Here is a 25,590-nt window from a genome sequence, read left to right on the forward strand (position 1 = left end):
GCTGTAAATAAAGTGACTTTTGTGGATTTTGTAAAGCCATTTATCTCAGTTTCGTTGTCCGGTTGTAATGCATTTTGCATTGGTAGGCCGATTCATGCGTATTATTAATCTTTCTTTCTTTTCATTTAGTCCGTACCGAAGCCCATAGCTTTGGAGCCCTGTTTTGGGAATAAGGCAGCGGTGCTCTCCATCTTCGTTAGATTACCCAGAGGCCCTGGAGGCATCCCTCCTCCGGGACAGTCAGGTGGGTCTATGAGCCAAGTCATTTTGCCCCACACTGAGTGTTGAACAATTTAATGCTTTCTGCTGCCAAGGCCATTACTATGATGATCAGAAACACCCTCTCTATCTTTCAGGGCTGGCAGTGGCGAGTGCATTAGTGGACGTCTCTCAGCAGTTGTGTCTGGGATATAAGGAGAAATCCGGAGGCTTGCGTAGCCGCAAACAGCAGCCGTTAGCACAGCCCTCCACCTGCATCTGACATTTACCCTTCATCTTCTGACCTCGGACCTCTGCTAAGACTGAGTCACAGCAACACACTAACAGCAGGGTCACATTCGCGGGAGACGCAGGAGGACGTGCTTTATTGAAACTGAATCGCTCCTGGCCAACCGAATGAACGGAAATTGACTCCCATGTGACCCTGACTGATAAGACTTTACCCGCGGGCCACTTTATGATATTTAACTTATTTCAGTTATTTTATTCGATTTTTACGATCAGGAGGATGAATCTTTGCACTGCTGCATCTGTGTATTGAAGGCGACACACTAACTTTCCTTCCGGAGACGGTCTTTGGCTGCATGGCTATCTGAAACACAAACACACATGTACACACACTCGCACACGTAGTGCGCCCTTTGCCTCTTTAATCATGGCTCCTTTAGTCATTTCTTAATCATTGTATCTAATTTGCGTGTGTAGTGCACAAGCCTGCTGTGTGTATGTTTACATGGGTTTAATTTAACAGGTCATCTCTGCTGTCTCCAAAGAGGTTTGCGTGTTTTTTCCGGGAAGGGAAAAGGATGTTCATTTTTACCTTTTTCCGTTCTCCAACATATTACCTCCATTCACATGTTTACAGGCCATTAGAAAGATCGTGCGCATGTGAGTGTTTACCATTGCCATAATGATAGTGCCGCTTCCGCTCTTATCATCCGCTTTTTTCCTCTTATCTAAAAATCTCAGGCCGTTTCTCAAGCACGTTTCAAGGTGGAAGGAAACAAAGAAGATATAAAAAGGAGATGGCAGGCGGGTAGCAGGGCGCAATCAGAACAGACAGGGACCTTGTTTAGGTTTTTCAAAATGTCAGAAGTAATTTTTTGCCCAGGGAAGGATTATCTGCATACACAAACGCACAGACCCAGGTGTTTGCCGGATACGGTGAAGACGTGGAGTGATATAAAGCGGAAAGGTTAAAGATGGAACGAGCAAATGTGACATTAAGAATTGTACACATTATGTTTCTTTTTCGATGTGCCTGTAACTGTACCCGTGTGACATCACAGATGACCTGTTGCTTGGTTTTTGGTGCTGTTTGAGTGGGCCATGAATAAAGGGACACGGGCCGCTTGAACAACTTAGCATCTGCTGTAATGTTAGCAACACAAATGGGATGTCATTAATCTGTCTTTGATCCTGATGAATTTTGAATGTAAAGTTGTGAATGCAGTTTGATTGAAAACGTTTCCAGAAGGTTCTTGCGGTTTGTGTATTATGAAAAGGGCCCAAAAGGGAAATCATGCATACTAACAAGTGATCTATTGAAAGGAGCTGGTCTCTCTTACTTTATATAGAAGCTCAATCCCACAATGCTTTTCTCTATAAGCCTCAAACAGTACAGCGAGCACACACACACACACACACTGACCGCATCATCTCTATACAGTGATACTGTAGATATGGAGTCTGTAGTTTGTTTATATGTATAATGTAGCAGCAAGTGCACTCAAGTTTTTTGTACATAGTGATGGACAGTAATGTGAATGCATCTCTGTAAAGCGACACTGCACTTGGTGGGTGGAAAACCCACCCGGGCTTTTGAAATGTGACTGCATTGCAGCTTCTTTTGTATGTACGATGGCGAATGTCATGAACAAACTTTAAACTAGCTGCCTACTTTAAAGACAAAAGCAACAGACCTTAGAATTGAAACTGATCTTGTAATTATGTGTACATAATGGATGACATAGAAACATTTTGTCTATAATTAAATGGTAAAATGAATACGAATGTTGTCTTTATATCAGTCGTTTGTTTAAAATGATGAATGAAAATTGAGTATAATAGCTTTTTTGTTTAGTGAGGAGTTTCCTCCAGTTTTTAAGTATACGTTTTTAAAATTAAACATTAGCGTAACATCTACTTCTTTATCCAACCCATTAGTATTAGTGTTAAGCTAGAATAACTATTAGTACACTGTAAAACAGCAGCATAAAGTTTAAACAACTTGGTTTTGCCAATTCAATGTATTATTTTATGCTCTGATCTGTGAATAGTTGACATAACTAATAAAAACAAGTTGACATTTTTTAACTTAATTTTTTAAGTTGAAGTAGCATAAAAATAGATGTTGATTTGACAAGCATGCTGCATTTATTTTACCGTGTACAGTATTGCAGCATAGTGGCTCAGTGGTTAGCACAGTTGCCTCACAGCAAGAAGGGTGCACTGAAATACACTTTAAACTTGGTAAATGTACTATTTTAATGCACTAATTTTGTGCTTAATATATAAAAAAATTAGTATAAGATCAACTTGAAGGGATAGTTCTCAAAACCTCATGTTGTTCTTGTATGAGTTTATTTTGTTGAACACAAGAAGATATAAAAAATATGATAAGCACACACAGTAGTTGACGGTAGGCTACCTGTTGACTTTCAAAATTGGGTAACATAGTGAGTACATTTTTATTATTGGGTGAACTATCCCTTTAAGAACATCTAAGTGTACTTAATTGCTATTTTGAGACATTTATTTCAATACGCTTAAAACCAAAAAATTAAACTGATATTAGTATACTTTTTAAAGTGCACTAATGTGCTACTGAAGTAGAAATATATATTTAATTAGTATTTTCATGGTGTATTTCTCTGTTATTTTTGTGCTAAAAATAATGTACTAATTTTTTTTTGAGTTTTTAATTATTTTTGTACATACAAGTTTTTACCTGGACTGGTTCGAGCCATCTGGAGGTCTTTCTGTGTGGAGTTCATGTTCTTCCTGTATCAGCGTGGGTTTATTCTGGGTACTCCGATTTCCTCCCACAGACAGTTCAAAGACATGCAGTGTAGGTGCATTGGTGATACCAAATTGTGTTCCCAGGTGAAGAAAGTGGACAAAAATTTTTTTTTACTAAATGTACTATTTTCACATGCAAATTTTTTACAATACTTCTTAAAATGAACTTTATGAGGCAGTTTCCCAGACAGGGCTAAGTCTAGCCCCATACAAAAATGCATGTTTGAGCTGACTTAACTGAAAACAGCATGCACTGACATATCTTTAAAGGGTCCATATCATGAAAATCTGACTTTTTCCATGTTTAAGTGCTATAATTGGGTGGCCAGTGCTTCAGTGAAATCTGTCTCTCCTTGTGATGTCAGAACGGGATAATACCACCCATTAATCTGCACTATCCAACCATGGCACTGCTATTTAGTGCAGAGATCAGCTCATTTGCAACCTAGAAAATGTAAAAAAAAATCAGTAACTTAGTTTTGGTAAACCATTCTCTGCAAGCATGTGAAAAAATAAGTAATTGAAATCTGTCTCTCCTTGTGATGTCAAAAGGGGATAATACCACCCATTAATCTCCACTATCCAACCACGGCACTGCTATTTAGTGCAGAGATCAGCTCATTTGCATTTAAAAGGACACAGCCAAAAAAATTTACTTTTTGCTCATACCTACAAAGTGGCAATGTTGACATGTTAGAATAAATGATCTATGTGGTATTTTGAGCTAAAACTTCACATACGCACTCTGGGTACAACAAAGATTAATTTCAAAAATAAATTAATTCTAGTCAGAATTTGAGTCTGATACCGCTCCTTTAGGGCTGTGATTATGGGACGTGTTTCGACCAAACCAGGACAAAAAATGCCTCTGCACTCAATTGGATAGACCAACAAACCAATAAGAGCAACCGAGTGTGTGACGTATGTTGAAATGGCGTCTGTCCTTTTGCAACCTGATCTGAACTGCTATATCGCTACAATGAGACTAACATTATGATTGTACTTAGTCTGAGTTAGCGAATGTACATCTACACATACTATGTTTACAACATTTCATTCAATCACAACATCGTGAGTTATTGTTGTTTTCTGCTTATGCATATTATAGAGCCAATTAGACATATTATGAAGCTATAATTGTGTGGGTGTGTTGGTATGGATGTCAGAGTGTGGTTTGTATGTGTACCGAAAATTTTATGTGTGTGTGTGTGTGTGTACCTGGTAATTATCACGTTGTGGTGACCAATTGTCCCCACAAAGATAGGAATACCAGTATTTTTGTGACCTTGTGGGGACATTTAGAGGTCCCCATGAGGAAACAAGCTTATAAATCAAACAGAATGATGTTTCTTGAAAATGTGAAGTAGGAGAAGGGTTTCTGTGATGGTTGGGGTTAGGGAATGGGGTAGGTAAGGGGAATAGAATATACAGTTTGTATGGTATAAAATGCATTACGTCTATGAAATGTCCCCACAAAACATGGAAACCAGAATGTGTGTGTGTGTGTGTGTGTGTGTGTGTGTGTGTGTGTGTGAGCGTGTGTGTGAGCGTGTGTGAACAGTTTGAATGAAAAAAATATATTGTACTGGAAATCACAAGACTACAACCGCTGCAAAGGAGGTGTCGGTTTTTTTTCATAAAAAACAACAGTGGCATTGCGTAAACAAACCAGCATTTGAAGGGTTAAAATTCTGAAAATTAATGAATGTTTGGTCATTGTGATTAGAGCTGATGCTGGTTAAAAAAATGGCATCAGTGAAAGTGGAAAAAAATATTAATCTATAATATTTTTATGACACTTTTTGGACATGGACATTTTTGTCCTTTATGGACCTGAGAGGTAACTTTTTTGTTTAATCTGATACTGCATAAAAAATATGAATGCATAAAAATTTATGTTGTTGTTAATCATTGACATATCCAAGGCTGTAATACTCAAAGAAAAAAAAATCTGCTTAGCTTTTAGTAAATTGAAAATAATTAAAAATTTTCTTTTTTTCATAAAAAACAGCAGTGGCATTGTGTAAACAAACCAGCATTTGAAGGGTTAAAATTCTGAAAATTAATGAATGTTTGGTCATTGTAATTAGAGCTGATGCTGGTTAAAAAAATGGCATCAGTGAAAGTGGAAAAAAATATAAATCTATAATATTTTTATGAAACTTTTTGGACATGGACATTTTTGTCCCCTGTGAACCTATGTGTAACTTTTTTTAATTGATGCACAAGGGTTAAAATGAACTTTACGGGGCAGTTTCCCAGAGAGGGCTAAGTCTAGCCCCAGACTAAAATGCATGTTTGAGCTGACTTAACTGAAAACAGCATGCACTGACATATCTTTAAAGGGTCCATATCATGATAATCTGACTTTTTCCATGTTAAATAATTGGGTGCCCAGTGCTTCTATCAACCTAGAAAATGTAAAAAAAAAAAAACCCAGTAACTTAGTTTTGGTAAATCATTCTCTGCAAGCATGTGAAAAAAATGTATTATTGAAATCTATCTCTCCTTGTGATGTCAGAAGGGGATAACACCACCCATTTTTGCTCATACCTACAAAGTGGCAATTTTAACATGTGATAATAAATTATCTATATTGTATTTTGAGCTAAAACTTCACATACACACTCTGGGGACAACAAAGATTTATTTCACATCTTAAAAAAGTTAAACCTTTAAGTATATCAGTGCCATTGTTTTGTCTCAAGAGGCATACCAGTATTGTTTTTGTGCCGAAACCATATATGATTATTTAGAATTGCTTTCTATAGATACAGATAGTTCTGCTGTTTACTCCTTGTTTCAAATTATTATGTTGTGAAATCCTAGAAGTGCAAAGCCTGCAATTCTGTTGTCATTGTCACCCAATTCAAAATAATTGCACAACATGATTCCCCATGCACCTCAAATTTTGCATTTTATTATGCTATTACTTTCTGAAGTAATCTGACTTTTACATTAAAGGACGGATTTAAAGTAGAGACACTGGGCATGTTTAGTTTCTAGGCGTTTACTTGCTTCAATAAAACCCCACTTAGATTTTCTTCAGAAAAAGTACAAATCTGATTTATAGTATGCTTATCATAAGCTCCTCTGTGTTTATCTATTGCTCGAATGTAGCCGACTGAGGGCGGATACAGTCAATGTGAAATTATATGAGGAATCCATCAGAGAAGATTCATTCATCTAGATGCAGAGCAATACAGCCTTATGATGAATCCGCTCCTCCATAATTTAATCAAAATCTCACACCATTCCCTGTATATTTGCATTTACCATTTGCAAGTACATTGGCAGGCATTCAGAAACAGGGAGTGCTTTGATGTTTTGTTGTTGTCAGGTTGGGGCTCGAGCAGAAAGGGAGAAATCCACAAAGCAAACAACATGACAGTTCCTGGCTTCACCTGTAAAAATGCTGCCTATGTAGGCAGTGTAGGTACGGTTTTCTTAGAAGCTCCCTTTATACAAAACTCTGTGAAGTTATTGACTGACTGACCAGCGATGCAGATGCTTTGGGTTTTGGTCATAGCTAAATGTCTCATCATGTGTCCCTCCCTTGGGTCAAGATGTTCAGGAAAAGGTTCAAGTATGTTATGTAGCATTAGTGCTAGGGTAACTGCTACACATGAGTGTTTTATTATGTACATGCAGGGGGATGTTTGCGTATGACTGGAGCTGAAGGGCAGGGTGTGCTGACCCAGATAATGAACACAGGTGGCAATGTACTGTAAAGACTGGGGCAAATGAAATCGGGTTACTTTACTCCCTAGTTTCCCATTACCCCCTCAGCTTGAGCAGACTGACAACTCACACAGAATCTACAGGATCGGATTCAATATACAACCCCTTGCTGTCTAGTTTCCATTTCTTAAAAAGTGCCATTTTGAGACTGTCGAACGTGTGGGTCCATAGAGTTGTTTTAGCGTCCAACCTTTCATTTATCAATATGCAGTTTTCTTATTTTGGCTAATTGATAATCCCCTCTCAGAAGAAAGGTCCCTTTTAATAGGTCCTATATACCATTAATGTAATTTTGTGGTACCAATATGTACTTTTTAGGTACAGTTGTGTACTTTTTGAAAGAGACATTTATCCAGGTACTGCAAGGTATCAATTTCGCAACATGATCTCAAGAAAAGTCGTGTTATAGTCACGCAAAATGTGATTAATTTATTCGTGTCCATGGCACGAAATTCAGCTTTTTCGTGCCTTGAGCACAATTTTTTATAAATAGTTTCTCGTTTTCCTTGACACGACTTTCTTTTTTGTTTCATTTTATGTATTGTTTTCTCATCCCCCCCCCCCTATATTTTTAACCATTGTTGCTTGGGGTTGGGGTTTGGGTTAGGATGTCTAAAAATTTAACAGAAAGTGATTCTAACCCCAAGCGACAATGGTATGAAAATAGGAAAAAACAACAATACATAAAATGAAACAAAAAAGAAAGTTGTGACACGGACAAGAGAAACTATAGAAATTCGTGTAACACTAAAATAAAATGCGTGCTTAAGGCACGAAAAAACTGAATTTCGTGCCATGAACACAAATAAATTACTACAATTTTGCGTGACTATAACACACAACTTTCTGTGAGATTAGTCTGCAACACCAACATAAACAAAATTGTGTAAACTGCCGCCAAAATATCATCAAGCATCTGCCATGTGCATTAATATAAATATAAAGATGACTCGCAGAACCTGAATAAGGCTGTGTTATTAGTTTTAAGCTGTTGTTATCTGGGATTATTACATGGATCGTTGGAATGCTTGATTGTGATTGGCCATTCGTGACATTTGCAAAGTTTGTAATTCCTAGAAAACAACCACACTGAAAAAAATATTCATTCAATTTATTCAATTTTTTTTAACTGAAGTGGTTGCAATCAATTTAAGCTATATTTAAACAAAAGTTTTTTTTTTACTTTACTAATCTTTTTTGTTTAAATGTAGCTTAAATAAATTGATTGCAACCACTTACCTTAAAACATTTTTGTAAATTGAATGATTAATTTTTTCAGTGCACTCAAAACTAATAACAAATGGTAACCTGGATGGTGCAAATCATTTTGACAGGTACAGTTAAATATTACACAAAAATTAAATATAAATGTATTTTAATAACATACATGACATTATATTGACAAATAATGAAACCAAATAGCGTGGTTGTAACATTTGAACGTCTTGTCTTATCTTAATACGAAAGTAAATTGGTTTTCCTCGCGGAAGGTCTGCATTCGTTAAAAATGAGCAAATAAAATATTTCAAATCAATATTTAATGTTGCTTATACCTTACTTATGAGATAAATAGCCGTGTAACAAGTGGGATAATGTACAGGCAGTTGTTACCGTGAAATAAGCCCCTCCAGTGTTCACTGTCTAGTGGCCTATACATTATCCCTTATAACAAACCTTGAAATCAGTATCGAACTTTATAGAGAGCTGTGTAAAAATCTGCAATAACATGTGCTGTGTACACCACCCCTTACTTATATTAACACAATTTAGTCCATTCTTCAGTTTGGCCTAGCTCACCTTGCATAAATAAACATTTAGAGACACAAACTTTCTTCTGTACATCCATATCTGGCAGCTTTATTTTTCAGGAAATAACAAGTAAAATCGACAAATTCGACCTGTTTGACTGAAACGCCACGTCCTTTTTGCGACGCCAGAAGCCGATTGGTCAGTAGTCCCTGGAGGTTGTGGGTGTAAGCGTTTACTTCTCATTCACGTTGTTGTCATCACAAGACAAAAAAGCAACAAAACAGTGAAGATGCCAAGTGCTCATAAGAGGCGATGTGAAATACTGTGCTGTTATTCGCTGGAGAGATTCGATGAACTCTCAGTGTGCTCATTCAGATTGGATGAGAAAAACATTGAATTGAGAAATGGGGTAAAGCTGCTCAGAACTATGTGAACAGGAAGTGCTTTGTTTACCAGTGTGTAATGAGCAGTTTCATACAGAATTTTACACACCCGTATCCACAGGCGAAATACACAAGAACTGTTCAAGGACCATTGTGCCTTCTCTCAGATACCCTATGAAGGGAACATTTCACTGTTACACACTGTTACATGACATTTTACTTCAGGAAAATACACCCCACTCCAGGACCACTTGGGAAGGGAGAATCAGTCTGTGTAGAATGTGCATCAGAACAACATTTACAAAAATAAAGACCATCTCTGTAACCACTGAGACCCAGTCTCATGAGAATGAGCACACTTCCAGTGTATGTGATATACTTTCTTTTACCATTCTCCCTATCTTCAGTGTGCACACATGCCAAAGTCATCTGCTCAAAAGAGCTGGAGAAAATAACTCGTAAAATATGGATGATGAACAGGTGGATTTTTTTGTAGCGTAGGTATGACTCAGCCGCCAGGCGACTGCATTTCAGTCTCTTTCTTTGAATAGCGAGGGAATTTTATCTTACACGGGGACCATTTTCAGTCCAAAATAGTTTGAGATACACGCACAAGCACAATTATTTAAACCCTTTGAAATCAGTCATTGTGTAAACCCAGACAATGAATCACTAAATTGCATTGAGAAATGGGGTAGGGTTTCATATCTTAAGAGAAGTTCCTGCGTCATTCTCTCCAAAGTTTCTGTGATGCAGTTGGCAGAGGTTAAAACTTATGAACACACACACACACACACACACCGTCCCAGTTCATGGTGCTTTGATTGGTCGTTTCTTTTTAAAGCTGGAGAGCCAGCAACAGGAAGGGGAGAAGCCACACTGACATGGCCAGGTGGGCTGCTGCAGGACTGTCGTCATAGAGATCAGGGGAGGGGAGTGTGGAGTCGCCCCACAGTCTGTCTCTCTCGTTCATCTACAGGATAAAAAGAGCAAGATGTTTAGATACACGTCCGTTCATATCATTCCTCTGTGTTCTGATGCTTCGCATCTGTCCTCTTCATTTTGTTTTGCTACATTTCATCGGTTTCTCATCTCTTTCTATTGCCCGTCTTTTGTTATGTCACAGACAGGGTCGATACATAAGATAGATACATCTTCAGTAAACACAATCAGCTTTGTCAAAATCTGTCTGTGCACTTTTGACACTATTTTGTATATCATGAACTTGATTTGATTGTTTGGACATTCAAATTGTGCAAAAGTCTTAGGCCGCCATCAGTTTTGTTGCTTTGGTAAAGTTTTAATTACCATCCATATTTATTCTGCATTTAACCTATCCCAGTAAATTACGAAAACACACACACACACAAAGTGCAGTGGATACTGGACAGCTATCCCTGCAACGTCCGGGGAGCAACTCGGGTTAAGGTGCCCTGGTGAAGGGCAACACAGTCACAACCTGCCAGCCATGAGACTCGAACTGGCGACCTTTGGGTTACAAGCCCAACTCCCTAACCATTCGACTAAAACTGTAGTGACTGACTGACTTGACCTGTCTTGGCAAGTAAGCACATCTTTACTTGAGAAGAATAAAGTCCTAAAGTTATTAGATTAGAATTAGAAATTAAAATTTTATTTAGGTTTAAGAGAGCCTGTTCAACATTGCTCAAATGTAAGGAAAGCTCAAGTATAGTTTTTACACATACATAAGGGTCTACGTCCATGCATGATAAAATTTTCATCATCAGAATATATGTGGCACTGTACGCGCACTGCCGGTTTTTTGTAACGTGCATACTTTTCACAATGCACATGCGTTGAATGTCTTAGTACACATATGAGTCAAATTAACTATACTTTGTAAGGCTGTGCATTTGGCATGTGCGTACATTCGCACACATGTAAAAGGCAGACTACTGTATACAGCTGAAGATCTTTGCCCGGACCTAACGGGCTTTATTTCGAACATTTTAAACAGGCTCGGGCTTGCGATCCGGCTTTGCGTGGTAAATGAGCGGTCAAGTTTAATGCTGATGGATGCACTATCAGTAAGCGCAGGACTGCGCTAAAGCCATTTACAATGGATTTAATAATTTTCCTAAAAAAAAGCCTAATCTTGGAGAGTAAAGGTTTTTCAAATGTAAAACTAAATATTAATTGAGTCTTAAATACATAATTTAGATAGACTAATGTTGGCATTACGGAGAGAAGTGCCGAAGCAAATCCCACGGAGCCTTTATTTTAATTTTGTTATTGACAAATACCCATCTTAATTCAGAATTTATTATCTTAATTTAATTAGTTAAGAAATAATTCTTTTGATTGGCATGTTGGCCTATTTATAGTGTATTGCATAGGCATATTTAGAGTGAGATGTTACGATGTTACAGATGACTTCTTTTATTTCTTAGTTTCAAGTGTAGCCTAGTTAGTCATGAGTAAATTATGTTGACTGTGTGCATGCGCACATTTCAATAATGTCGGGCTGTAAACGGTTTCGGGCTTTTAAAAAGCTGTCATCAAAATGTACTTTCGGTTTGGGTCAAATTCTGTCGGGCTCCGGTCATTTTCGGGCCTAACTTTTAAGGCCCGATTACAGCTCTACTACTGTTAATACTCCAGCCTTAAATATTCAATGCTTAAGCTTATAATTTTTTAGTTTTTTAAACTGCATAGAAATTTTCTGTATTTTATGTCTGTATTCTAATCAAGAGACTGAGAAATATTTATACACTGCAAAAAATGACTTTCTTACTTGGTATTTTTGTCTTGTTTTTAGCACAAATATCTAAAAATTCTTTAATCAAGATGCATTTTCTTGATGAGCAAAATTATCTAAGAAAAAAAGTATAGTTTTTAGATAAAAAAAACATAAAATGTAAGTGAATTTTGCTTAAAATAAGCAAAAAATCTGCCAATGGGGTAAGATTTTTTCTTAAACTCTTAATTCAAGAAAAATTCAATTTTGCTAACCCCATTGGTAGATTTCTTTGCTTGTTTTAAGAACAAATTCACTTAAATTGTATTTTTTTTTTTTTCTAAAAAATAGACTTATTTTCTTAGGTTATTTTGTTCATCAAGAAAATACATCTTAATTTAAGAATTTTTTGGTATTTGTACTGAAAACAAGACAAAAAAAATTAAGAAAGTCATTTTTTTGTGGTGTATACAGTATGGCCCCTACCATTGCAAAAATAACAAATCTAATGGTGGCACAGTGGCCTAAGACTTTTGCACAGACAGTGCTGTATAAATACTGTATATGTTTTGCTTGCCATACAGTAGAAATGACTTGAGTGTCAGTCAAAAGGACACCAGGAGGATAAAAACCATAAATTTTGGAGATATTACTGTACTATTTATGACTTACTCCACAATGCATGTGGTGTCCATTCATTCACCCAATCAATTTTGAATTCGAACACATCATTAGACGTTATGTACTTTAACCATAGCATAAATAAATTCGAACTACAGTATATCTAATTGTTTTGAGCAAATGTGTACCTTTTAGTTTTAGGCCTACAAATGCAACAACAAAAAACTGTCTTAACAAAGCCTCAGAGATTCGAACACACAGTCAGTTCAAGATATTGAATTTTAAAAACAAACCGGATTTATTCACAGTTCATTCTCCATGCCATGAAGATAAAGAGTAGTACCTGTGTGGGCATCTGTGGACGGAGGATGCTCTGTTCGGTCTCCATAGCAGCGCCGATGGTGGTAGTGGTAACCTCAGTGCTGCTAACTAAAATCTGGTTGTAGGTGTTGGTGTTAGAACCTGGAGCCTGATTGGTAGCAGATTTTAGGTCTGTGTCATTCCCGAAGGCCAGGATGGCGTTCTCTGTTTGAAAAGACGGAGAGAGAAAGCAGACGCAATCATAGACCTGGCTTTTATACATGAGCACGTCAGGAAGGCAGTCATGCTTCAATAAGTTTTCTCTTTCAGATATATCCCTTTTTGAAATGGCTTGAATTTCAACATGCTTTCTTACAATACACACTCAGGGGACAGGACACGACTGGGTTATATATAAATTATCAAGTACAAGTGTCGACAGAAGCGTATTCACACTTGGTCTGATTCATGATCTATATACAGTTCGCTGCTATACTAAATCTATACCCCTATATTACCATTCAGCTAATCCTGCCCTCCAGAAACAAGCTCCATAACAGCTTGGCGTTGTCCTTATTTCTTTGCCCATGTCCTCCATTTTCTTGCTTATCTGTTATTTTCGTTGAGTGTGTTTTCTCTTGGGTAAAGGGATTGGTTGCATAAATTGTTGTGTGTTATCTTGCGTGCCTCTTTGCATGTGTGTCTGTGGATTTGAAAGAACGTTCGATTACCTTCAATGTCACATCCTGACGTGTGAACCGATTCTTAGCTACGCAAAGACGCCAGTGTGCATTTATTTTGAAATACAGTTCACAGCCATGCATGCACTGGCGAAATGAACTTCAATATAAAATGGAATTCAAATCATATTCCCATTTTTCCTCTTTTATTAGCCATACGAGAGTATTTTTGACTTATAGTAAGGTCACATGAATGATAATAATCAAAATTTATTCATTGTCATTTGTCAACTGGGTCACTTGTCTGAAATTACTGCGGTACGAAAGTCACTTCAATTAAACCACGGCGTGTAAAGACTGCACTAGATGACTTGATGTGTGTGTAATATTCCTCTGTGGTTTTGAGGAAAGATGTGTTTTGCTTGAAAAATGAATGAGTAGATTTATGAATAGTGTACGGTCGCTTTAAATTAATGTTCGCCTTTAATTGAAACACTAATTACTTAATCTTTATGATTTTGCCTGTGAGATGAAACGAGAGAGAGAGAGAGAGAGAGAGAGACACCAAGTGACATCCAAACAATACATAATCATATCTATAGTGCCTCATTAATTCCATCATCAAGCGATACCATGTCCTTGTAAAGCATACATACCACCTGCTATAAATATTTATAATGTGCAATACAGCTTTGTACATACAAAAGACCGTATATGTAAATCTTTAAATAGTAAAGGCGAGGTTAGAAGCAAGAGGTGAGTTAAGCTTACTGTTGGGGAATAATTTGTGTAAATGAATCTTCACCTCTGCCCACCCACTGCTCTCATTATTCAAATATGCATAACTCATTATGATCATGGGTAATGTTACCACTGTAGTAATATAGAGAAGTGTAAATTGTGTTGATTATTCTCTGAATGTTTAGCAAAGTGCCATGAGATGATCCTGATTAAAGCTTCCCACTCGTAGCATTGTTGAATTTATGCAGGAAAATAAGCCATTATACTTCTACTCTTTGGCTCTTCATAGCACGTATCATTCCTGTTTGGAGCGATAAATCATGTTTATACATGTACACAGACTGACAACAACATACACCTTGTAATCAGATGCATTTTGGTCGATCAGATCACAAGTGGACTACGCTAAAGACAGGTGTAAACAGGGTGTGAAAAGTTTTGAGATCGTCCACTTTCGATCACATTCAGAGGTAGTCGAAAACACATTAGACAGAATTGTTTTTGTGGTGTAGATGCGCCTACTCTCCACATACAGTATAAATCTAATGTGTGAACACAAGTAGCGGACTCGGACATAATATTCGTACGCATCAATATAAACCCATAGGCTGAATCCGAAACCGCATACTGCCATACTATAAAATAGTAGGCAAAAAGCAGTAGGTGAACGAATAGTATGTCCGAAACCTCAGTATACGTAAAAAGATAGGCGAGAATTACCAGGATTTTGGACTATTTCTCACGAGATTCAAAGGCACGTGTACTTAAGTATTGTCCAAAACGGCCTACTCACTGAAAAGAAGGGGAAACCATAGATATGTATACAGGCTAGATGTCTTACGGCGGAGTCTAAAACGTCATCACCTGGCGGCCATCTTACCTCAGACAGCTCGCTCACTCGTAGCATTGAGTTTTATGGTGCAGGTACTTTTAATGACCATAACTTGCTCAATTTTCTACCGATTTTCAAACGGTTTGGTTTTTTATTAACCACATTATTAACGTGGCTATAATTCTGGATGCTTTAACATGTTTCATGAATTTTTTATTTATTTTTAGTATAGGTATGCAGTGTTATAGGTACATCATTGACGTTTATAACAAACCAAACCGTGTGACAATCGGTAAAAAATTAAGCAAGTTATGGTCATTTAAAAGTACCTGCATCATTAAAACTCAATGCTACGAGTGAGCGAGCGCCCTGTGGTAAGATGGCTGCCAAAATGTGGACGTTCCACTCAATTGGCAGCAGTGTGGGCGAGACATCTAGCCTATACATATCTATGGGGGAAAAACAGTACGTGAACAGAGTAGTATGTCCGAATCCTCAGTATTCATTAAATCAGTAGGCGATGCCCACCGAGTCCGCTCAGATTCTGAATCAAGCATCAGAAAGACACTTCTATCCCAGCTTTTCCATGATGCCACGGGAAAGCAAAGCAATCGACATATCGAGCGGAGATCAGCCAATCGGGTGAATTTGATACACAGGGCTGTTCCGTAGCACCCTGACTTTACGCACAGACCCAGGATATCCCACAAATTGCTCAGCTGATTCATGAAAATAAAGCTGCAGAATTGTCCCAGCTGTGTTGAGATGGCAGTAAATATGTGATAATTCGTTAGAAAAATACATTTGAATGAAGTTTTGTGTCATATGGTTTTCACTGCTATACGTTTTCATTTATTGTGATCGTTTCATTCATTCATTTTTTATTCATGTTTCTTGTTGTTTTAAGTAAATAAAAGAGCATCATTGCGGTAACACTTTACAATAACAGTACATGAATAATCATGTACTAATACATAAATTAATAATCAGTTTAATATGAACTAATGATGAGTTAAGCTATTTACTAATCAATAACTAACTGTAACTATGTTATGAGTCATATGAATTCATGCATGAATTACACCCACCTTAACTACACATTAATACATGTTTGTTAGTTAATGCATTAACTAACACTTTGTGTACTCCATATCAAACAAGCTCTCTAGAAGAACGAAAATAACTTTTGTTAATGCAAAATGTTTAGGTTTGTAATGCAAAACTGTTTATATATTTGCTCCTGCAGCTGAGCTAAAAACATTGAATGGCACTGGATTTCTTGCAACATTTACAGTTAACCTTAATCATTAAATGTGCAATTATGGATTAATAATTAAAATTAGTTCCACTGCTGCCATTAAGAGTGACAGACACTATTCTTTCTAAATTTAAATCAGTGTTAGCCTACAGACGATGGTTATTATCGTCTTAATATCAAAATGCACATACAGTATTTGTTTTGTTCTTCTTTTAAGCCATTATTACCCCTTCCAAATGTCTGACTAATTTTCACATTTGCTCCTCTCCTTTAAAACCACCAAAAATTTGGATTTTGATGAGCTGAATTTGTATAGAATGTGTAATTGATAACTTTTTAACAGTGTACCCGTCCAAGAAAAGTCATTGTGTAGGTCCTACACAATAATACATTAACAAGTCATTAATTTATGTTAGTTTATGAGTAGTTAACGATGAGTTAATAATGATGTGCCCCTTCAAGTAAAGTCATGACCTAATCATACATTAACAAATCATGAATTTTTGTTAGTTTATGAGTAGTTAACGATGAGTTAGTAGTGATGTGCCCCCTCAAGTAAAGTCATGACCTAATCATACCATAACAAATCATGAATTTATGTTAGTTTATGAGTAGTTAACGATGAGTTAGTAATGATGTGCCCCCTCAAGTAAAGTCATGACCTAATCATACATTAACAAATCATGAATTTATGTTAGTTTATGAGTAGTTAACGATGAGTTAGTAATGATGTGCCCCCTCAAGTAAAGTCATGACCTAATCATACCATAACAAATCATGAATTTATGTTAGTTTATTAGTAGTTAACGATGAGTTAGTAATGATGTGCCCCCTTAGTAAAGTCATGACCTTATCATACATTAACAAATAAAAATATAAGTTACCCAGAGGCAGAAAGTGTTTTTGATAGGTGGGCATCTATACATCTGCGGGCCAGAAAAATTCACATACTTTTTTTAACTTGCGTTAATTGGGAAGATAAAATGACTGTGTTTTGTACATTTTAGATGGAATTACGTTATTCAATCTAACTGTATTAGAATCGGCCGTCTCTCAATCAGAAGGGTGCATCCTCCGGAGGTCGGATATGCAGGCTGCATACGTCATTAAGCTTGGTTTATTTCAATTAAATAAGCATAACATTCGCAAGTCATAAGCATATTACAACGATTTACGATGAACTATTTAAGCATTGAGCATTTATTTAATTAAACGCCCGTGGCTTACCTAAGCACTGGTACTGAAATATAGAGGACCCAGAAGCAAAAAATATCAACACTGCTTTATTGAAAATCAACTTAAACAGTCCAGTCGGTCCGTCGAGTCGCGAGCCACCAAGAGCGAGTTAACTTTAGTGTTGCTGGTGTACACCATTTTTATTTAGAAGTCTTTTCTTTACCGCAGTGATCCACACGTTCACACACGAATCTGCTACTCAGTGCAATCTAACCTACCGCGCTCTCTTCAAACCCGCCTCTTCCGCTCTAGATGACAGCAGCGATTGGTGGACGGAAAGCAAGACATTACCGTAATAAACCATATATTGCCAAAAAGCGCAATTTGTTTTCTTTAGGAGCAATTCTAATTTTTTGATAGTTCAAATGGTTGAAGAATTACGGTTTGAATGAAAAAACAATGTATTTCCATGAATCTGATAGGGTGGGCAAGCTGTCAATCCACCCGTAGATCTGCACCTGGCTGAACGCTGATCCTGATACAATGCGAAAAATTAATTAAACAATAATTAAAATAACATCAATATAACATTATAATAGCTTTCACAAATAAACTGGTATGATTGACGGTTTGATGGTCTTTATATGAACACTACACATTTGGCATTGTGACTTTGGTTAACATGTTTGTCATTTCTGAGGAATAGTCAGAATGATTTTAACTGAAATATTTTGACAGCGCCAAAAGCAGCAGACCACAAGTGTAACGAGCGGACAGCCTGTTGTAGGCTGTAACGTTTACATCCACCTTCCTTTTGATTTTGCAATCTACACTGACAAGCACACAAAAATAGAGAACAATTATCTTACATAATAAAATATTTTAACTACCTGCTATCTTGGTATTGTGAGCACATGAATTTGAAAAATATCTTTTGTTTCTAAAATTATAAGTGGAACATTTTATGCATCTTTATTTGACCTCAAACAAAGCATCAGATCCTGCAAACCGTTGGGAACCACTGTTCTAGAGCATGTTTGATTTCGGTTACCCAAAGTGTTAATTAATGCATTAACTAACAAACATGTATTAATGTGTAGTTAAGGTGGCTGTAATTCATGCATGAATTCGTATGACTCATGACATAGTTATGGTTAGTTATTGATTAGTACATGGCTTAACTTATCATTACTTCATATTAAAGTAATTATTAATTTATGTATTAGTACATGATTATTCATGTACTGTTATTGTAAAGTGTTACCCTTATTTTTGTCCACTAAAAATAATGTGTACTGTAATATGATATCTGTAACACTGACAGAGACCGTAGTGAAGTTGTCAAGTTACTGATGCAATCAGGTGTTAGTGCACCTGTCCCTCATACAAACGCATACGTTTTCATGCCTGTTATTAGGTTTGTTCGAGTTCATGCACCACTGCAAGAACCAACAAGCGGATGACACCAAATTCCAGAAATCGTACGGAGAAGTCTGATTTCAAGTCGCTCTCACAGTATTGTGATGTCATCCTCCTGTCGGTTCTTGTGGTTCTGAATGAACTCGAACAAGTCTACTACATCATAGGTCACATGCTCGTTAAGTAGCTCGTTAAGGGGGCATGCACATTAAAGCTTTAACACCTGCGGCCGGCGCATGTTTTCAGTCGTTTCCAATGCGTTTTTCAAATAAGCGTTTTTCCGCACTCTGCGCTGAGCATCGAGAGTTGGGAGAGATTCAACTTTGGGAGAAAAGCTCCGCTCATCAATGTCAGTTCTCACACGGCCGTCCAATCACAGTGGAGGAGGGACGGGACATTACCACAGCAACCAACCGTCTTGCAACTATAGTATCACAGCTACCAAAGCGCTCAGCTGAAGAAAACTGGCACTCAGCTGAAAGACAGCTGGCATTCGGCGTCCTCAAGGCGTTTTCAGCCGCGTTTAAAAGATTTGGTGTGTCCAGCCCCTAAGTCAACATGGCGGATGCTGTCCATACTAATGCGAACGTATGTACTGTCTTAGCGCTCGTTAAGTAGGTACTCAGTGAAATTCGGTACCTACTCAGTAAGTATGCGATTTCGGATTCAGCCATCGCTTCCCCCGCTCGCCCACAGACCCCCCCTTCATAGTAATCAGGACAGAAGTGGTCGAAAGTGGACAAAAGAGATGGATTAAAACATCAGGGGCATTTATAAAGCGTGAGTTTGCACAGATTTGATCGTAAAGTGTGCGTACGGTAACATCCACAGCAAAGTCCATATTTATAAAAATTAGGTGTTTCTCAATGTCAAGGATACTTCCTTGGCAGGAACGGTCCTTCCAAGTCACTTCTTTCAGAGGCTAGGCCAGGCTCCTCTTTAGCATTGGGAGAACACCTAAATGAAACAGGCTAGCAAGTGCACATCATTGCGTCATTACGGATGCATCCTATCCTGTATATGGGATATTTCTCGAACAAAGGATTCAGTCCTTGGTTGAAATTCCGAGGATCCTCGACATTGGAACAGTCCTTCGCCAGATGTCGATGACGTAGCATCCTTGAAATTCCTTGACATTGAGAAACATACTGTCTTTTGACGTGGAAAAGTGCTTAGCGCCACGTGAGGGTCTGAGGAGACGTACGCACTTTTGTTTGTCCGATTGCTACAGGTTTTTGGAAATATAAGCCGTTCTTGCTGCTTGAAAAGATTTTAAACATTGACAGATGCTCTTTTTATGTCTATTACATTAAAGGTATGGTGCATGATCTCTGAAAGACAATGTTGCTATTTGAAATCACCTATACAAACACACCCCTACCCCAGTAGAATCTGGACCTTCTTTTGATAGACCTGCCCCACACATATACGCAACCCAGACAACGATGTTGGTAAGTAGACACGCCCCTTACTGCTGATTGGCTACAAGTGTGTTTTGGTAGTCTGCCCGACTCCCTTTTCCAAAGTGTTTTTAAAAAATCATGCACCCCGCCTTTAATTAGGCATCGTTTAAAGATTGGAGATCTGAAACTGCTCAGCTGCGCACAAGTTCAAGTTAATTCGCGAATTATAGATTTCCCATCTGAAAGATAGGAATACGCGTGTTTTCTGTGCGTATGTTCGTTCTATGAATCACACGCATGCATTTTTGATCAATTATCGTAAGATCAAATGTAGGATGTTTTCTATGCAGCATTCTAAAAGTGAGGCCCCAAACGTGAATATCTCTCTCGTCCACAGGTATAAACAGCCCCTGAGTGATTGACTTCTTTAGTAATGTTGCTTAAACCCCCTTCACACAGGACACTGATCCCAGAAAATTGCCTTCTGTGTAAACGCAAACACACCCCTGAATTGATCCTGGGATTGCTCCAAAGATAGGGACCTAGTAACATTGCATTAATGTGTCGTATTGAAGATGCATGTGCAACATAGCTTCGTTCAGCCAGGAGTTTAAAATGCAAAACAAGATGAAACAAGATAAAAAACATGCCTGCATACTGGAATGATGCAGAGATCAGGGACCTCCTCAATACTCACGATGGCACTGAGATAGTTTGCCCCTCAATACTCACAATGCCACTGAAATAGTTTGCCAGCTATAATGGAACCGTACACAATGTGCTAGTTTATTTTCAAATAAAAATGCATGTGCACTTTCTCGAGAGAGAAATTTCAGATAAAAAGCAAACGTAAAGGTGCTATGTGTAATTTTTAGCGGCATCTAGTGGTAAGGTCTCAATCCACAGCTCAACCCTCCCTTTCGAAACGCATCCAGAAGCTATGGTAGCCACCACAAGACAAACACAACATCGTCTGAGACCACAAAGTGACGAAAAATGGTCTGTAGAGCAGTTTGTCTGTTTAGGGCTACTGTAGAAACAAGGCGTCGCGAAAGTAAGACGACTCTAAGGTAATAAAAACATAATGGTTGATTATAACAGATCTTTGTACACCACTGATAATATAGTTATGTACATTAGATTGCATTTCTATCAATAGGTCCTCCTAAAATGTACACACTGCACTTAAAAATGCATCAAGTGCACGATTACAATTACATTACACGTCACGGGTCTTTACGGGATCTTTACAGGATGTATGTGAACACATGCATGGGTTCTAGATCCAAAATATGGAAGTGTGACTAAACGATCCCTGCACAAATCCCAGACACATTATCCACGTCTTTTCTGTAATTTGTGTGTGAAAAGGGCTACTCAATCTGCTCCTGTCTGATGTTGTACCTGCCAATCTGGTTGGCAGTCCCAAACACTGACTGTGTGATCTTAGCCTATGCATAGAGGTGGTGTCACACACTATCATAGCTGGAAGAGCATGTGTGGATGTTTTAGATGATGAGAGAGTGAGAGACAATGGTCATAAAGACATTTTATCAGCGATGTAGAACATTGGCTCTTTTTTTCTCTCATTGTTGCTCACATAGATCGAAGGAACTGAACAGTGAAAGTCAAAGCAATCGGACTGTGAATGACTGTCGCTAGCAGTGGGGAGTTTCCAGTGAATGTTTTGATGTGGCAATTCCTCTCGCATCCCCTCCATCTGTCCAGTAGGACTTTAGGGTATTTACAGCTACAGTATAGTACACGCTAGAGAGCTTTGTCTGGTTAGCATGGTCCCCGTAGATGTCGTAACTACACCATCTGGTTCCTAAAATCTTTTGATTATTGATGGATATTCAGAATTAGTATTCTGACCAAAAACAACCACATTACAGGCCCTATGATGCCGTGAGCCAATCAAATTTGTAGGGATGTCATTTTCCAGCAGTTTAGCATGATTTGCATTTATTGCTCAGCTTTCAAAACCTCTGCGGAACCACGAGCAAAGATTTGGGCTGCGCAGCTGCCATTTAGATGAATGAGAATGTTATCAGACAGCTTTCTGCAGGTGTTATAAACTTGCACACAGACGCTCACACACGTACAGTATAAGCTTCTCCTCGCTCATCACCTTAAAAAAGAAAACAGGCCCATCTTTCAACACATCACTGGAATTTCTTTCTTCATGTAATTATATTCTTCTTTCCGTCGATCCACTGACTTCAGCTCTTTTTCGCAGTCCGGCTCAATGAAGAAATTCTTGCAATAAATGTCCAGTATTTCATCGTGGTCCCAACGGTACGTTGATGTATTCCGGGGCAGGCGTAGCCAGCAGATCTTGTTCTGTAACAGCTGAGGTGAGGTCCGGCCTCTCTGGACTCACTCTCAAAAAGCATTTTCAGCTGTTTCCTTCCATCCTGTGCTGCTTGTGTCCTGTTTGCTGCTCTTCGACTGTCCACGCTCCATTAGTTTTACTGCAGGGAGCCAAATTACGCTCAATTACCGAAGCACCAGAGACTGTGCTTAGCCTTGAATCAGCACACATACACACCGCCCTGAGTCCCTCAGACAGAGTAGCGAGGGAGCCAGGGTTAGTGATGGTAGAAAACGGACTCTGCAGTTTTGTAAACGCTGGACGTACCCGTGAGAAATAGGATCACGCTGAAGCACTTCTAGAATAGACAAACATTCTGTCAGGGCCGGAGATTTTCTCAGAGATCTCAATGGTCAGACTGCAACACCACCCAACCAACCAAACGGGGTGGGGTTGGTGTTATTAGCGGCTCCAGGGGTGCGGTAGGCCGTTAGCCAGGTCTGCTTATTGGTTATGGTTCATTATGCACGTGCATTTAAAAAAGACGTTTAGATGGACACGTTCCGTTAGGAGAGTTTTTCCTCAATGATGCTGATTGCATAATAATAGTGCTGAGTGAAGAGCAGGTTTGTGAATAATGCTGGGTTTATTTTATATAAAGTCTATTCAGGAATGTATACTTTGTGTAATAGAGTGTATGAATGATATAATAATAATAATTTCATAAAGCCACTGTTCTTAAAGTGTGGGGCATTAAATGTCAATTACGTACAAAATCTGATGTTGTACCAATGAACACAAAAAACAATGAATGTGCTCATTTTCCTCTTCACCTTCTTCTACTTGTATGGTGTTGAATTCTTTTGTGTATCATAAACTATATGCTGCTATCATGCAAACACAATGAATTGATCGCTAAATAAGCTCAAACAAGCTCAAAATATTGTTTTCTCTCACAAAACTATTGTTTTATTTCGGAAGACGTATAAAGCAAAAATCTTAAAACGTAACCACAGTGTGGCAGTGTCCAGAGGTCAATAGATTTTGGCATAGCATTTCATCCATTCTGTCTAATATTATAAAAAGACCTATCCCTTTCTCACCTTGCTTGTTTCTGCTTAATGATACATCGTCCCTTAAACTAACTATAAACAATAGGCGTCTACTTCTGGCTGGTCTGACAGCCGCCAAAAGAATGATAGTCTGTCGCTGGAAACCACCACATACATTGTTAGTGAAAAAATGGTTTTCTTATCGGGATATTGTGCAGCTAGAGCTTTCAACAGCACGTTTACATCATGTAAAAGCTTCTAATATTGACTGTTGGTCAGAGTTGTTATAGAAGTTAAATGAAATTATGTAAGTAAGACTAGACTTTATCTCTCTTTTTCTTTGTACTTGATATTTCCAAAAAATGGAAGATGGTTGGGTGGCAAGGGATAGGAGTAAGAGGTGCGTGTGTGTGTGTTTTGTTTTTGTTTTGTTTTGTTTTGTTTATGGCTCCATACCTTGAGCGAATCTTGTTTAGGGGTCGGAGGGTGGGCTTGGGCAGGGTGGGTATGGGGGGGTATATGTAGGGAGGTGAAGAGAAACAGGCATTACATTAAGCAACATTTCATTGTGCCTCTGTTATATTTTCAATGATAATGTAATATAACTATTCTTATGTTTCTCTTTTTTTCAGTTTTTTCCTTCTTGTAAAGTTGGTGTTTCACCTCCTACATTTCAACAATGATAGTAAGAAAATGAATAAAGAATTGATCACAAAAAAAACAAAAAACAACGTAACCACAGGTTGTATAAGCTACTGGTAGATGGCACTAATCCCTTAACACGTTGCTTAACATTGTAATAAGGTGCTTGCTCAAACAAACTATGAGTTTGTTATCTTTGGGGGACAGTCTCTATTTTATATATTAATTACATTTATTTGTATTATTTTCCTTACTGTTTAATTTCATTTGGTGTTGAGATGTCTTTACATAAAGCCACAGAGACCACTTTTTGCCCAGTTGTTCTAAATTTACTATTTTTACTATTTTTTGGTTCATTCCGTAAACTACTGACAATATTTCTGGCATATTGCTCATAAAAATAATGTTTTAATTTGCCTTTATTTGCAAAAGGTTATACCAGACAAACTAGCTAACTAGATCTTGAATAGGGGTCAGTGTGGCACAAACTAACAACTCAAAAAATAATTTATTGGATTAACTCAATTAAATTGTGGGCAGGATTTCCATTCAATATGAATGTGTACCCCTAAATCATAAAAAACTGCTTTACACAATTAAAATATATTGAGTTTGTCCAACTCAATTTAAAGTAGATGGCAGTACTCTGTTAAGTGTAGTTGCCTCAACTCAATTTAGTGTAGTTTGAATAACTCAATTTATTATAGTTTAAATAACTCAATGTAGTGTCATTTCAATAACTCAAGGTAGTGTAGTTTTAATAACTCAATTCAGTTATTTTATATAAAACGTTTTTGTATCATACTAATTAGCATGAGCACATGTAAGCATGGTAATAATAATAACATATGATACTTTGGATGAGCATGTGAAAAGAGACTGATTTTCAATCAGGCAGTAACACAGTTAGTGCTCATTGAGAGAAATACGTCACATCCACAACTTAACCACAAGCGCCACTCTTCTGCACGATGGTAACCAAACAATTTGAAAAACTATTAACACAAATGATTCCAAATCATTAAGATAAATGAACATTAAACACTATTAAGTCTTTTTCTTTATCTAAAAATGCATAAAATAACACTTAATTAAAAAAATTACAAATAAATACAGATCGACAGCACAGTTAGTAATAGCAACAAAAATCATTCATGTTTTCCCAACATAAAATGATTAAGTGGACTGAACATGATAAAATTAGGTTGAGATTAAAAAAAACGGTTTTATTTTTCCAGAACTCAAACTAATTGTGTTAACGCAATTAAAAAGAAATCAATAAATTATAGTACATATTCAATTTAATATACTTATTGCTCTTAATGAGGTATTTTAAATTAA

At 37.5% G+C, this 25,590-nt stretch overlaps 2 protein-coding genes across 2 annotated transcripts in view; one reads left to right on the forward strand and one right to left on the reverse strand.

The window, feature by feature from the left end:
* Positions 1 to 2,530, forward strand: part of atrn (attractin) — a 72,813-nt gene extending 70,283 nt beyond the window's left edge. Inside the window, exons 28-29 of the mRNA XM_065297100.1 lie at positions 130 to 244; positions 357 to 2,530. Of these exons, the coding sequence (XP_065153172.1) occupies positions 130 to 244; positions 357 to 481 (240 nt within the window). The 3' untranslated portion in view covers positions 482 to 2,530. The remainder of the gene's footprint in view (positions 1 to 129; positions 245 to 356) is intronic.
* A 5,790-nt stretch (positions 2,531 to 8,320) lies between these two features.
* The window catches only part of gfra4a (GDNF family receptor alpha 4a), a 126,304-nt gene continuing 109,034 nt past the window's right edge, over positions 8,321 to 25,590 (reverse strand). The window contains exons 7-8 of the mRNA XM_065297102.1: positions 12,776 to 12,957; positions 8,321 to 10,086 (exon numbers count right to left, since the gene is read on the reverse strand). Coding sequence (XP_065153174.1) covers positions 9,952 to 10,086; positions 12,776 to 12,957 — 317 coding nt within the window. The 3' untranslated portion in view covers positions 8,321 to 9,951. The remainder of the gene's footprint in view (positions 10,087 to 12,775; positions 12,958 to 25,590) is intronic.

The sequence above is a fragment of the Paramisgurnus dabryanus genome, chromosome 20 (assembly GCF_030506205.2).
Source record: "Paramisgurnus dabryanus chromosome 20, PD_genome_1.1, whole genome shotgun sequence".
In the NCBI taxonomy this organism is placed as follows: domain Eukaryota; kingdom Metazoa; phylum Chordata; class Actinopteri; order Cypriniformes; family Cobitidae; genus Paramisgurnus; species Paramisgurnus dabryanus.